The sequence below is a fragment of the Kogia breviceps genome, chromosome 1 (genome assembly GCF_026419965.1).
Source record: "Kogia breviceps isolate mKogBre1 chromosome 1, mKogBre1 haplotype 1, whole genome shotgun sequence".
Classification (NCBI taxonomy): domain Eukaryota; kingdom Metazoa; phylum Chordata; class Mammalia; order Artiodactyla; family Physeteridae; genus Kogia; species Kogia breviceps.
Window position 1 is genome coordinate 20,251,153 of NC_081310.1, and position 16,141 is coordinate 20,267,293.

The window sequence follows — 16,141 nt, forward strand, 5'->3', positions numbered from 1 at the left end:
GAGGCCCCCGCTTGCCACAACTAGAGAAAGCCCTCGCATAGAAATGAAGACCCAACATAGACATAAATAAATTAATTAATTTTTTAAAAACAAACAAACAAAAACAAATAAACAAAGTAGAAGACTAATACAGATTTTAGTCCAATCTTCCACTAAGATATGGGTCAATAATCTCTCAGGAGCTTGACCTGAAGAACCATGATATTTAGGATTTATATCAATACTGCACCATTCCAAGTACTAATAACAGAGTGCAGTGGTAGGAATGCAGGCTTTGAGATCACTTAGAACCCTGGTCAAAATCCGGTTCTGGCATTTATAAGCTGTAAGATCATGGGCAAGTGTCAGTAAGCAAAATGCCGTTGAGACGATTTATCTGAGTGCTTGGCATACTGCTGCTACTCGAAAAAATGCAACCATTATTACCAACGAGAAAGTCTATGAGGCAATAGGAGGAATAATAGAGCATGTCTATGGAAAGAGATAATAAACATCTGAGTATAAGCGTTTACAAACTTTACAGTCATCCTACATATTTAACAGATTCTTAAGTTTTATTTGGAAACAAACTGAAAAGAAATGGAAAATAGTGACTAGGTAAGGATCCCAAATCCTAATTATTCTTATCATTTAAAATTGAACGTTATGATTTTCTTTAGAAACATTATATAACTCAGACATCCTAACTGCAGCTGAAATCTTTTTTTTTTAAAGCCATCAACATGCTTTTCTTAAAATAATCTTATATATAGCCAGTTGCAAAAGACCATACATTATATGATTCCATTTATATGAAATGTTCAGAACAGGCAAATTTATAGAGACAAAAAGTAGATTAGTGGTTGCCTAGGGCTGGGAGTTGGGGGAAGCTGGAGGGAAATGACTGAATGGTAACAGATAAAGGGTTTCTTTACGGGGTGATAAAAATGTCCTAAAATTGACTGTGGTGATATTCAATACTTGTGCCCTTGCTTATATTTCAAACATTTCCTCTAAGAGAACATTCATTTGAACCAGCAAAAAAGCTTCATCTAGCAGCATCCTAACCACCAAAATATTTGAAGGAATTGTTTACCTCAAAAAAACTTTCAGGAAGGAAAATGAGGACAACAAGGAAATATTTTACAGAGCAGACCAAACAGCTGGACTGCAGTTTTCAGTGACATGTAGTATAAATAGGCATCAATGATTATAACTTTACATTCTCCAGTAGACTCTACTGTAAATGTTTACCAAAGTAATTTAATTATAGTCTTATTAAAGGGATTAAAACAAAATAAAGGCTAAAACAGATAATGAGGTACAATGTAGAATCAAATAATTTTTCATATTCTATAATGAAAGTGAACCAAAGAATAATTACTATAAATATTATAGGAATTATAAAAGCACAAAAAAATTACATAGGACTAGATATTAACAGAAATGACTCAAATCAGCACCTCTGCTAAATAACCTTAATATCCGTAATAGCTCAAATATTTTTCTAAAGGAGCATCATTAAAAAATATAAAACAAAACTTACTTGGTTCTAGCTTCTTCAGATCCTCCAGTTTAAATTCTTCTTGGGACTGTGTGGACTGAATTTAAAACATGCATATTACAAATTTTTATTACAAAGATTTCACTGCACCCTATGTCTTTTAAGTGGTTGACGACATATTCAAAAAGTAGCCAAAATAAATGAATCTATTTCTTGCTTTCAGGGTAAAAAAATTCCAAACTGGTTTTTGTTTTTGTGTTTTTTGGAACATTCAGGCTAAAAATAACAGAAAAAAAATTGAAGTCATATCTTTTATTTTTACAGTTTATATAATATGAACTAAATCTTTTAATATGAGTTTAACCCATGAATTCTTACTGTTATAAAATCTTGCTGAGACAATACTGCTTTTGGCATGAATGCTAATATTTTATCAGAATAGTTCACAATCATTTCTTTTCCTTATATTAAAAAGTTTGAGGGGGGGAACCTATTTACCTGTAAAGCTGCACTTCGTAATTCCAAGCATGTTGCAATTTTGCCTATGGTTTTCTGTAGGAGAAAGAAAAAGCTATAAATACCAAATACATCATAACTGTTAGTTGTCCAAATCATCAAATTAATTTTCATTGATAAGCGATCTATAATTTTAAAAAATAAGTTAAATTTTACTTCTTTTAGCATCTTGCAGACTTTGGAGATGAGAAACAGGAGGTAAAGGGCTGGGATCAGGCAGAGAAGGTGACTATATATTCGCTCCTGACCTAATGTGCCACAACCAACTTTAAATCAAGTTTGCTTTGATGATAGCTTTAGATATGATTTAAAGGGCAATGAAAAGGACTTCAACCATCTTCCCTCCTAAACTTTACCTTCTCTTCTTCTCCATAAAGTCTGATATTCACTAAAAGACTTAAAAACAAAAATATCTGAAAGTTAGCACGGTGGTATAATTTAATTTTGACTCAAATCCCATCTTGACTTGTTCAATTAAATATATCAACAATACTAAGCAGAATCAATACTTGTGATAAATGGTGGTAAATTTTACAGTCGGATCTGAGCTATAAAATGGATACAAGTGATAAGGCATAGTCCCTGTCTTTAATAAGCTCATGTTTCTATTATATAAGACACATTCAGAATCACTGTAACATAAAGCAGAGGCACTTGATTCTATAGGGCTTCAGCAAACTAAGAGGTAATATATCCTGGAGAAACAGGACAAGAATCGGAATTAGGACTCAAGCCCAAGTGACTGGGAGGATTTCTAAAACTAAAGTACTAGGAAAATTGTCATGGTTCAGTTGTCTGAAGTCCCAAACTGAAGCAGGGGGAGATAGATTTGAAATGTGAAATGCGTGTGTTGGGGGAGGGAGGTCATCATAAAGGGGACCTTCTAGGACCAGCTGCAGAATGTTATTACTTTAGCAATAAATCATACAGATAGTTTCTGGACAGAAGAATGACTATCAGATTTTCCCTTTAAGAAGACTGTTGTGATAACAGTATCCATAGGGTGAAGGAGAAAAGGGAAAAGACTAAAGGTAAGATCAATCAGGTTATTTCAACTGTCTATGTAAACAGTAATTAGAACAAGAACATGAATGACTAGGGCTGAAATGAAAAGGAGACCCATAGAACAAATACCTGCAAGAGCAGGCAGCAGCTGAATTATGCCCATCAAGACTTTTAAATCCTTCCTAATAAAAAGGAATAAATCCTGACAATAAAAGTGAAGTATATATGTACAATATTTGCAATGCCTTCACAAAAATATATTTTGGAAAAAAAAAAGTATGTTTTTCTATACATACTGACGACCTGCAAAAGTTTAGTCAATTAGATTTGGTGGTTTTCTCTTTCATCAATTTTCTTTGGAAGATAAATGAGGAGCAAAGAGGAGTAACAAGTATTGTCCTGGTACCTGGCACCCAGGCTAGATGGCACTACGCAATTATCATGTGGACCATAAACAGCTGGGATAGCAGTTCACAAAATATAACACTAATTCCACAAATAACAAATGCTAGAGAGGATGTGGAGAAAAGGGAACCCTCCTACACTGTTGGTGGGAATGTAAATTGGTGCAGCCACTATGAAGAACAGTACGGAGCTTCCTTAAAAAACTAAAAATAGGGTTGCCATATGATCCAGCAATCCCACCCCTAGGCATATATCTGGAGAAAACTATAATTAGAAAAGATACATGCACCCCAATGTTCACAGCAGCACTATTCACAATAGCCAAGACATAAGAGCAAGGTAAATAAATGTCCATCAACAGATGAATGGATAAAGAAGATGTGGTATATATATACAATGGAATACTACTCAGTCATAAAAAGAATGAAATAATGCCATTTGCAGCAACATGGATGGACCTAGAGATTATCATACTAAGTGAAGTAAGTCAAAAAGAGAAAGACAAACACCATATGATATCACTTATATGTGGAATCTAAAATATGACACAAATGAACTTATTTATGAAACAGAAACAGACTCAAGACATAGAAAACAAACTTATGGTTACCAAAGGTGAAAGGGGGAAGGATAAATTAGGAGCTAGGGATTAGCAGATACAAAGTACTATACGTAAAATAGATAAACAATAAGGTCCTACTGTATAGCACAGGGAACTATATTCAGTATCCTGTTATAAACCATAATGGGAAAGAATATGAAAAAGAATATGTATATATATCAATATGCATAACTGAATCACTTTGCTGTACACCAGAAGCTAACACAACATTGTAAGTCAAGTATACTTCAATGAAAAAAATTTTTTAATTTAAAAATATATAAATAAATAAACCACGACTGAGCAAAAGACATGACTCTTGGTCAAGGAACAAGTAACAATATTTAACTATCTCCACAATCTTTAAAAATTTCTTTTAATCTTAATATAAAAGTTTAGAAAATGTCAAATTTTATTTTGAAATTTTACATTTAAATATTATATTTAATATAATTGCTGCAAAAGGAATCAATATACTCACAGATTTATTGACCCTCTGAAAGAGCTGTTGTGGAGGAACCAGCAACAATCTTTTCTACATAAAATCTAATAACCTCAAATCATTGTTCATATATATCACTCAAATCTGACAAAACTAGTAAATAATTTTAAATATAAATATAATTATATAGTAATAGTAATAGCAAACAACTATTGAGCAGTTACTAAATGACAGACTGCTTAGTGATTTACACACATTAAGTCATTTAATCCTGACTACAACCCTATGAGTTAGATACAACAATTTTATAGATGTGAAAACAGAACACAGGTTAAGCAACTTGCCCTGGACATCAGTGTAGTCTATATAATAGCAATATATACAACAAAGTAATACACTTATTTTAATACCATTTGGACATACTTTTTAATGTTCTTTAAAAAATGGTTTTGAAAAAGGGTTGTCTGTATTAAGGGACACGTACCAATGAGTAAGTCTTTAAAAATACTAGTTAACTCCTTTTCCTTCTTTACTATACAATCCATTTGATTTGATGTTTTTAAGATTTAAGGTAAAATGTAGTTTAACAACTATGAATCCACTAATAATCTATTTTAAATTTAAATATTTCTTCAAGTTAAGCAGAAGCAACAGTTTTTTACACAGAATCTACTGAACTATGGCAAAATACCAATAGGCATTATTCATAACTATTTTAAGGGACCACACCCAACATCAGTATTAAAAAAGGAGTGAAACACTATCATTTTCAGCTGTAGCAAAACATGCAGCAGCTATTGATGTCAAAATCAAGTGCTTGCTACTGTAATTATTTCAACTTTCTTAGAAAGAAATGGTTCAGAAAAATTATTAAGCAGCACAAAGTCATATGTGTCAGAATATAAATATTGACTATTAATTAATATACATTAAGACTAAGCACTCTAAGTGAAGTTTAATTTTAGAAAGATTTAAACAATTAGCACTTCATTCAAATTAACTGCTTATACCTACTGTGGTATAGAAATGGAAAATGATGTTGTCATTATCAGAATACTGGCTATTTTACTTCGTCACTTGCTAGGGAAATGGACAACTCAAAAAGAGTGGTGAAAGGAAAAGATGAAATAGAAATATACAAATAAAGAGCTAAAGTAATTTTGCTAAAACATATCAAGGAAATAAAAGTTGAAAAAATTCACATTGTTAAAGTAGTAGAGTCTCAATCCAAACTTAATTTTTTACATTTAGACAGCCAGTCATCTACTCTTTAGATGGCAGGGGTGGGGAGGAAAGAAAGGAAGAGAGGGAGGAGGCAGTGGAAAGGGGGGACCTATAAAATGTAAAACAAGCATATAGTGCTGGAATTCTCATTACCACTAAGTTTGATTCAAAACAGGGAAAAACTTTCTAAGCATCATGAGACAGGATGTTCTAGTCTGTCCAGAAACTTACATGAGAAAATCTACTACACCAAAGCAGGGAATTTAACGGAATGAAAGCTTTTGGCAGCTATTTTTTGGCTACTAAACCCTGTTGTTATAATGACAAAACTATTAAGAAATGAAATGAAAGCTATGTCAACTGATCATGAGGGAAGATCAAATAAGAATTATAAACTTGCTTTTTTCCCACCAGAAATCTTTGAGAATATTTTGAATAAAAAAGCCATATGAAGATTTTTTACCATCAACTAATAAACTTTAGAGAGATCAGCAGTTCTACTTTAGAGTTCTTCAGATTTAAAATATTGTGAAGATATATATGTTATTCTCTAAAAAAATAGGATTCCTCTCATCTTAAAATAATCATATACAAATAAATATCAATAACTTAAGATCTAACAAAGCATTTATTCATCTAATATTTTTGAAATCTTACTGTGAACTAACAGTAAAAAGCTTCATAAAGAAAGCACTTTAGAAATATAGTGGTTTTAAAAAATCTTCTTTCAAAGTTCCAGAAATTATTAAATGGTTGGCATAATTCTAAAACTTGTCACTGCTACAAAAATATTTAAAATAGTAAAAGCATAAAGAATATAATTCCAAATAGAAAACATATAGAATAATTTTGCTTAGAATAATGTAAGGAACATTCTCCGTTTTCCTCTTTTAAGGAAAACACAATCGAATTTCTTCTCCTTTGGCTTACATGCCAGGTCTGGCATTCAATTAATTTTGCAGACCTAACAGTTGGTTTCAAAATTTCCCATAACATGTTCTTCAGACTCAATGAAATATTATAAAGGGAGGAGGAGGGAGACTTTCAAAAGCCAACAAATTTAAGAAATTTCCATTACCCAAACTCTTTAAAAATCCAACATACAGATTAGCATACAAAAAGCCCTGACAAGTCACGAACTCTGTTCATATAACATCTATTAATTTTTCAGAGTCAATGTTCTCCAGATAATGTCTGGGAAATCTTTGTTTTCTAATCATTTATTAACTTAGAGCCTCTAAGTTTTTCCTTATGTGACATTGAAATAAGGCCTATAATGTCAATATGAGGTTTCTGGCCCGTTGTGAATGTTTCACCTGTATTTTTAAAGAAAAATAAATTTGTAAATGCATACGACTTGCCTTATATTCATAATGTAGTACAGAGTGATTTGGGGATCCTTCTCCAAGCCCAAGGAACAGGGAGGCAGGCACAACCTCTCTCTGTAGTCACTACTGGCAGCCACATTTGCCTCCTAGGCAGGTTTATAAATAATAAATACCTCAGAAATCAGGCCTCCAGGAGGGGAGGAGGAACAGACTACCTCAAAGGTAGAGGTCATTTGAAGATTTAGGGATACCTTTCAAGATCATTTAGGGCTATCTAATCCCTCATTTCATACATAAGGAAATTACGGCCCAGAGACAGAGACTGGATTCAAGACCAAGTCTTCCGACTCCAGATCTCAGGCTCATTCCTTTAGGTCATGGTGCCTCCTGGGCCTTGTAGAGGGTGAGATCTGCGTAAGCTGAAAAAAAACAGCAGCCGGGTGCCTACTAAGAGCAGCTATAAATTAAAGATTAAATACACAGCACTGTCAAACACCCCAGCTTCTTCCTTAGAAAGTTAAAGAAAATTAAGAAAAAGCTAATTTTTTCTGTCAGTCTAATCATCAGCATACGACAAAGCTCATTTCTTGATGACATTTTAAAAAACTTTAGTATGTTTTAGGTCAATCAGTTTATATTTGAGGTCGTGTTGCTCAAAGAGCCTATATCTAAGCAACAGATGTTGGAGACAAGGCATATAAGTAACTCAAGGCAAACAGGTGATTAAAATATGGCTGTCATTAAACTTTTTAATTTCCTAAGCTTTCATTTTGTTTCCATAGTCATAGCACTTTGTTAGCTGTTAATTTACATACTCAGATATCTGAGATTGTTTCAAAACATAGATGTTTAAACTCTCAATTCTGTGATGCCAGCTGATCACTTCCTTAGCAATTCGTAGACAGATTTCACAAATCTTAGAGGTGATAAAGTATAGAGTCCTTCTTCCTTTCCTTCCGCAAACCGGACAATTCCTCTGTGGTAATTATTTTCCAGGGCTAAAATCCTAAGTTTCCTAAATCTACTGTGGATATTAGCAATTATTAAGGAAAAAAGAAAAATATACTTTTAAATTTTAAAACTTCTATTACTTTTTAAAATACAAAATAAAGATACACTAGGGCTTCCCTGGTGGTGCAGTGGTTGAGAGTCCGCCTGCCGATGCAGCGGATACGGGTTCGTGCCCCGGTCAGGGAAGATCCCACATGCCGCGGAGCAGCTGGGCCCGTGAGCCATGGCCGCTGGGCCCGTGAGCCATGGCCTCTGGGCCTGCGCGTCTGGAGCCTGTGCTCCGCAACGGAAGAGGCCACAGCGGTGAGAGGCCCGCATACCGCAAAATAAATAAATAAATAAATAAAGTAAAATTTTTTAAAAAATAAAATAAAATAAAGATACACTAAATGACACAGACCCAAAAATTATTTTTAGTTATTGTTTTTGAATTTTATCTTATTTATTTTTTTGTACAGGAGGGGTTTTTTTTGATTTTTGAATTTTATTTATTTTTTTACACAGCAGGTTCTTACTAGTTATCTATTTTATACATATTAGTGTATACATGTCAATCCCAATATCCCAATTCATCCCACCACTGCCCCCGCCACTTTCCCCCCATGGTGTCCATACATTTGTTCTCTATATCTGTGTCTCTATTTCTGCCCTGCAAACCGGTTCAACAGACCCTAAATATTTTTAAAATGCAAACATACTAACTTGTGTAAGAAATATGACTGACCCTAATTTTTGGTGGTTTTTTTTCTTTTCAAAGACTTATAAAGATGAATCAAATGAATACAGGCCTAAGGACTAAAACCAATTTGTTTAGGCTTACTTAAAGAGTGTGCAAAGAGGGCTTCCCTGGTGGTGCCGTGATTGGGAGTCTGCCTTCCAATGCAGGGGACACGGGTTCGAGCCCTGGCCTGGGAAGATCCCTCATGCCTTGGTGTAACTAAGCCTGTGAGCCACAACTACTGAGCCCGCATGCCACAGCTGCTGAGGCCCACATGCCTAGAGCCCGTGCTCCCAACAGGAGAAGCCACTGCAACCGGAAGCCCTTGAACTGCAACGAAGAGTGGCCCCCGCTCGCCGTAACCAGAGAGATCCCGTGGACAGCAACGAAGACCCAACGCAACCAAAAAAAATAAATAAACAAAAGAGTGTGCAAAGAATCACTCCCACTCCCACTCCTTGTACAAAAAGAGAATAAAAGCAAATTAGGTCGCCATAGTTTTTACAATGTCTTAAGAAATGAAAGGAAAACTGACATGAATTTTTCATTATCTACAAGATTAAAATTTAACTTAACACTAGATACCTTGAGCCAGGAAAAATAAGAATTGTTTCCTCCCATTTCTTCTCACTATTTTACAGTAAGGTTTCTTAAAATATCCCATTTTTCACAATCTCTAGCAGTATAGGGAATCAATTTGATACATTAAAATTTTAATTCAAGGAGAAAGAGCACCTTTGAAACATTTTGCAACTTTATGCATTTTTTTTCTTTTTTTTTTTTTGTGGTACGTGGGCCTCTCACTGTTGTGGCCTCTCCCGTTGCGGAGCACAGGCTTCGGAAACACAGGCCCAGTGGCCATGGCTCACGGGCCCAGCCGCTCTGCAACATGTGGGATCTTCCCGGACCGAGGCACGAACCCATGTCCCCTGCATCGGCAGGCGGATTCTCAACCACTGCACCACCAGGGAAGCCCAACTTTATGCATTTATTTTGTTAATGGATTCTTATGCCAAATTCTTGACTTGAACTAATTTTTTTTTAGTGGTGGCATTTTTGTTTTTTGTTTGTTTTGGTTTTTGTTTGTTTTCAGAGGAGGTGGAGAAGGAGTTAAGGAAGTTCAGAGTTAAGTAAGTACTGAGGTAGGATGCAATTACTCACAATCAAACTCCAGTCTCTGGTACCCCTTCCTCCCCAACCAAAGTGTGGATGGTCTCCACTAAAAGTCTACATGGCTGAGTAAAGAAATTCATTAAGTGAGAAATTCATTACATGGTAAATCATGTGGTATCTCTAAAGTAATTACTTAATGTTCAGCAAAGCATAATCAGTATCATTCTTTGTACTTAAGTATAACAGTTTTTGTTGTTTGGTTTTGCTTAATGGACTCAAAAGACAGAACCCTTTTCATTTGGAATCTGATGTATCTAGAGATTATTTTATGGTACCTTTTGTTCTTCTGTGAATTCAGAATTATTGTGTTGAGCTTGGGCCTCTTTTTGTAGGTGTCTTGCTAATCTGTAAGAAGAAAAAAACATTCTTTAAAATTGAAGGAAAGCAAACTATTTCAAGTGAAACATGGTAAAATAATTTAATTCTTAAAAAAGAGTGAAGTACAATAACACTTTTCTTCTGTTTTCAAAGTATAAATCTACATTATCTTTAGAATCTAACTCTTTATACAACGACAATGGAAATAAGATACTTTTCATACCATTTCACGGGGACAAATTTCAGCTCTAGACAGCAAAAACAGAATCACAGAGCTGGAAAGAATCTCAAATGACATCGAATGCAACTTTCTTTAATACACACGAAGTTCTTCTACAACAAGCCAAGAGCAGTTGTCCAGATTTCGGCTTAAACACTTCCAGTGGGCACCAATTAATAGTACCAGCCAGAGGTACTTTATCAGTCTATCATTAATTTGCTGATAAGATTAGTTCAAATTACAGCCATGACAAAGTGATGATACTCTATCAAATTATACTTTTGAACGTATTTTTCATGGCAAATAAAGAAAATCCTCTACCAATCAGACATGGAAATCACTGGTTTGCCCAGTTATCATCATACTTAAAAACAGCAGCCAGGCCCCGGATGAGTTTTCAAGGATGGACCTGTGTTACAAGTCTAAGCTCAACTCTTACAGCTAAACAATAAAAAGACAAATAACTCAATTTAAAAATGAGTAAAAGGTTTGATTGAACAGACATTTCTCCAAAGAATATATAAAAATGGCCAATAAGTACATGAATATCATCTCATTAGTTATTAGGGACATACAAATTAAAACCACAATGAGATACAACTTCACACCCACCAGGATGGGTATAATTTTTAGAAAGAGGGAGAAAAAGTACAATGGGTATTGGCAAGGATGTGGAAATTGGAACCCTACCACTGGAACTGATGGTAGGAATGTAAAATGGTACAGTCACTGTGGAAAAGTTTGGCAGTTCCTTAAAAAGTTAAGCATAGAGTTACCATATAACCCAGCAGTCTCAAAATCCTAGGTATATTCCCAAGAGAACATTAAACATGTTCATACTCACACACACAAAAACTACACGAATGATCAAAGGAGCAGCATTATGCGTGATGAGCCAAAAACTGGAAATACCTAAAATGTCCGTTAACTGATGAACGGATAAACAAAATGTGGCACACACATTCAAAGGAATGTTATTTGGCCATAAAGAGGAATGAAATACTGATACACGCTACCACATGAATGAACCTCAAAGACATTATGCTAAATGAAAGAAGCCAGATAGAAAAGATCATATACGATTCCATTTACATGAAATATCCAGAATAGGTGAATCCATAGAGACAGAAGGCAGATTAGTGGTTGCCAGGGGCTGGGGAAAAGGAGAGAACTGGAAGTGACTCATATCAGGTAAAGGGTTTCTTTTGAGAGTGATGGAAATGTTCTGGAATTAGATAGCGGTGATGGTGGCATAACATTGTGAATATACTAAAAACTAACAAATTGTACTACTTTATAATGATAAATTTCATGTTACATGATATTTATTTTAATTTTTAAAAATTTGCAGGGGGGAAAAAAGAAAACAAAGAATTGAAAGGATTTTTTTGGTGAGACGTTTTGTAACTAAAAAGAATTTGAAACTATAATTCCCAAGCATACTATACTACCCTAGGTGGGGAATGGAGGCAGGGATACAAGGGGTAGCAAGTGCTAGACTTCCCACCAAGCCGCTGCAAAAGACAGTTCACCAAGTTTCCAAAAAGTCTTAGATGGAAGTTCTAATCTATGCAATCATGTCTTTAAAGATCAAGTGTAAAGTTCACTTGATGACCTCTATCTAATCTATGAAAGGCCTGCATCCTCCTTATCATAACACATGAAACTCCTCCTACATAAAATCAAAACATTTGCCAGGATAGCTCCACCATGTTACTTAATCAAAGTGCTTCCATCCATTTATTTCTTTTCCCCCAAAACTGGAAACCCCAGAATATTTGTCCTAAAATGTCATTCATAGACCCACTCTGTGGATTTTATACAGAAGTAAGTACAATTAGAAATAGCCATAGCCATACCTGTCCCGTACTTGGTTTCCTTTCTAACTCTTGCTGGCCTACCATCTAAGTAGAGTTCTCTTCAGGAATCACAGTCTACACTTAACAATGTCAACTACACATCCCTGAATTCAGGGAACTTATAGTGTTGCACAGTTTCTTTATTTGACAAGTTCTACATACCATATGCCAATAGTGACTGTAAACCTAAGCAGGTCACTGTCAGAAGAAAGGATATAGCTCTAAACTCCTGCTCAAATGCTAACAGTCAGTAGACAATGATGTTAAATTCAAACAGAATCCTGTTTTTAAAAATTAGGCAACAGACTGGAGGAAATATTTGCAAATCATATATCCTATCTGATGAAGGACTGATATCCAGAAAATACAAAGAACCCTTCTAATTCAATAGGGAAAAGACAACTCAATTTAAAAACAGGCAAAAGGTATGAAGAGACACTTTACAAACGAGATTTACAGGGAAAATAAGCGTCATAAGAAAAGATGCTCAGTATCACTAGCTGTAAGAGAAAAGCAAATGAAAACCACAGTGAACTATACTACATACCCACTAGAATGGCTATAATCAAAGAGACACACAATAACAAATGCTATCAATGTAGAGAAACAGGAACTCTCATATATTGTTGGTAGAAATGTAAAATGGTACACCCAGTTTAACCAACAAGTTTCCCTTTAAAAATTACACATAAATTTGCCATATGAGCCAGCAATTCCACTCCTACATCTCTACCCAAGAAGAATGAAAATATACGTGCACCCAGACTTACGCGTGAATGTTCATAGCAGCGTTAATGATAACAGTCAAAAAGTAGAAACAACTCAAATGTCTACCAAGCAGTGAATGGATACACAAAATGTGGTATATCCATACAATGCAATGCTACTCAGCAGTAACAAGGAACAAGGTACTGATACATACAACATGTATAACTTCAAACACATTATGCTAAATGAAAGAAGCCACATACAGATCATATATTATATGATTCAATTTACATGAAATGTCCGGAAAAAATTTCATTTCATCTTTAGAGACAGAATATAGATTAACGGCTGCCTGGGGCTAGAGTGGGAACATGGAATGACTGCAAATGTGCTTGAGGGATCTTTGTGGGGTGATGGAAATGTTCTAAAGTTTGATTGTAGTGACGGGTGCACAACTTGGTAAATTTACTAAAAGTTCACTGAATTGTAAATGTAAAATGCTAAATTTCACTGTATATAAATTATACCTCAATAAAGTTATTTTTAAAAACTTTTTGTAGGGCTTCCCTGGTGGCGCAGTGGTTGAGAATCCGCCTGACGATGCAGGGGACACGGGTTCGTGCCCCGGTCTGGGAAGATCCCACATGCCGCGGAGCGGCTGGGCCCGTGAGCCACGGCCGATGAGCCTGCGCGTCCGGAGCCTGTGCTCCACAACGGGAGAGGCCACAACAGTGAGGCCCGCATACCACAAAAGGAAAAAAAAAAAAAAAACCTTTTTGTAAAACCTAGGCAAAAAAATTAATTTTCTAGGGCTTCCTTGGTGGCGCAGTGGTTAAGAATCCGCCTGCCAGTGCAGGACACACGGGTTCGAGCCCTGGTCCAGGAAGATCCCGCATGCCGCGGAGCAACTAAGCCCGTGCGTCACAACTACGGAGCCTGCACTCTAGAGCCCGCAAGCCACAACTACTGAGCCCGCGTGCCACAACTACTGAAACCTGCGTGCCTAGAGCCCGTGCTCCGCAACAAGAGAAGCCACCGCAATGAGAAGCCTGCGCGCCGCAACGAAGAGTAGCCCCTGCTTGCCGCAACTAGAGAAAGCCCGGGCACAGCAATGAAAACCCAACGCAGCCAAAAATAAATAAATAAATAAAATTAATTTTCTAAGCCCATAAATGACTGCACCATTTTAAGACAAAGTGAGACATAAATCTTTCCATTGAGGGAAAATCCACCTGCTCTGGGTATCAGATGAGCAGGTAAAAAGAGTTGACGTTGTAAAAAACCTATCAAATATTTTTCTCTAGAGAATAACCTCAGTTTCCAAGGGTGCCTACAGGTTATACAGGGCTGTTCTCAAGGGGAAGTTTTAAATATCTTAAAGCACATAAACAAGTGACCCACAGAAACCCCACAGCAATCCATGACAGAAACTAGTGCTCCTCAAACTATTTAGAGTGAAGAACTAGTTTTTTCCCTGCAATCCGTTCCAGGCTAATACTTTTATAAAATAAAATAAAAACTATCATTAAGATGTCACACCACGATGAAATTCCTAAATTTTAAATCCCCATTTCTTTATTTATCTCATTGCAGACCAGCAAGGACGTGGGACCACAACGTTGAGAGGCACTGATACAAGGCATAGTAAGGATGATTAACAGGGCTTATCCAACCTTCAAACTCACCTATTCATTTAACAAATATTTATTGAGCATCTGTGTGCTGGATTAATGCCTCAGGACTGATCCTGTGAAATAGCTGATTCTAGGCAGCAGAGTCCATGCCAGTCTACCCTAAGTTAGGGGGCAGGTACCCCCAGGCTGCTGAAAGAGGTGGCCTGCTAGAGGGAGTTGTTTTTAATTGATCATGTATATTTTGGATAGCAGTTTTAGTTTTGACATAATTTGTTTAAATCTTCCAACGGTACTGTGGCATCAACTCCTTAATGCTCCCACAGCATATTCCTGAATCAAGCCATTCACTAGAATACAACAATTATATAATATCTAAAGAAATAATTACTTGATAACAGTCTAATGCTACTCTGGACACTAAATATACAGCAGAGAACAAAACAGACAACCCCTCCTATACCCTGTTCTCACAGAGCTTACATTCAAGTGGGGAGAGAGACAACCAAACAAATGAATACATAAAATATATTGTACTTTAGATGGTGATAAATACTATAGAAAAAATTAAGCAGGATTGGGGGTTGGATCTGAAAGACTGAGGTAGAGGGAGTGGGAGTGGACAGCATACTTAACCAGACAATTTTAAATAGGGTGGCCAGAGAGGGCCTCGCAGAGAACATAATATTTGGACAAAGACCTGAAGGAGGTGATCAATCGACCCAAGCAAATAATGGGGGAATAGTGTTCCAGAAAAAGTACAAAAGCTCTAAGGCAGAAGCGTGCTTCAGGAAACAGCAAGGAGTGTGGTAGCACTTACTCTTTTCCTACTTCTGTAATAGCAATACCCATTTATTCTAAAATCCTCCAGCATTTCTCACAATGAACAAAATAAACAAATAAATGAATGAATAAATAAATAAATAAAATCCTCCATTAGACTCAATACTTTGAGGATGGATATCAAATCTTATTCATTTCTATACGCCCAGCTCTCACTTGCTGAGTGATGAAACTGTTTAAGCTGTTATATTCTTACCTTACGATAAGTACAAACACGTCCACTCCCTGCCCCCCAAGGTCCCTATCCCATGAATTCACTCCTGTGTGCTGCACGGCTGTAAAGACACGGCTGCCTCTGCAGTCAGAGGCCAGCTGTCCCAGGCTCCTCCTCCTTCTTCTTGCTCAGTATCTAGTCAGTTACTAAATCCCATCCTTTCTTTTCCACATCATTTAGTGGCCCCCAAATGGTCTCCTTTTCTCACAAATAATTCAAATTTTAAAAAAGACAACTGGCCTTCATTTTTGAATGTATTAATTTTAAATTCAACATCACTGTGTATGTAGCCTCTATGTTTACAAAATTTAAGCCAATCATCACATATTTCTATTCAAATTTGACACTGGTGGTTTTTATAGTAATTTTAGAATTACTCCGAATCATGAAGTTCAAGGTTAGTAACTGAGGTTCAACAATAGATTTGTTGGTGCCTATTACT

The 16,141-nt window shown here is 36.0% G+C and overlaps 1 protein-coding gene across 1 annotated transcript in view; it reads right to left on the minus strand.

Annotated features, from left to right (window-relative positions):
• Positions 1-16,141, minus strand: part of AIDA (axin interactor, dorsalization associated) — a 43,530-nt gene that overhangs the window by 25,242 nt on the left and 2,147 nt on the right. Inside the window, exons 2-4 of the mRNA XM_059077799.2 lie at positions 10,182-10,251; positions 1,982-2,035; positions 1,526-1,580 (exon numbers count right to left, since the gene is read on the minus strand). Coding sequence (XP_058933782.1) covers positions 1,526-1,580; positions 1,982-2,035; positions 10,182-10,251 — 179 coding nt within the window. The remainder of the gene's footprint in view (positions 1-1,525; positions 1,581-1,981; positions 2,036-10,181; positions 10,252-16,141) is intronic.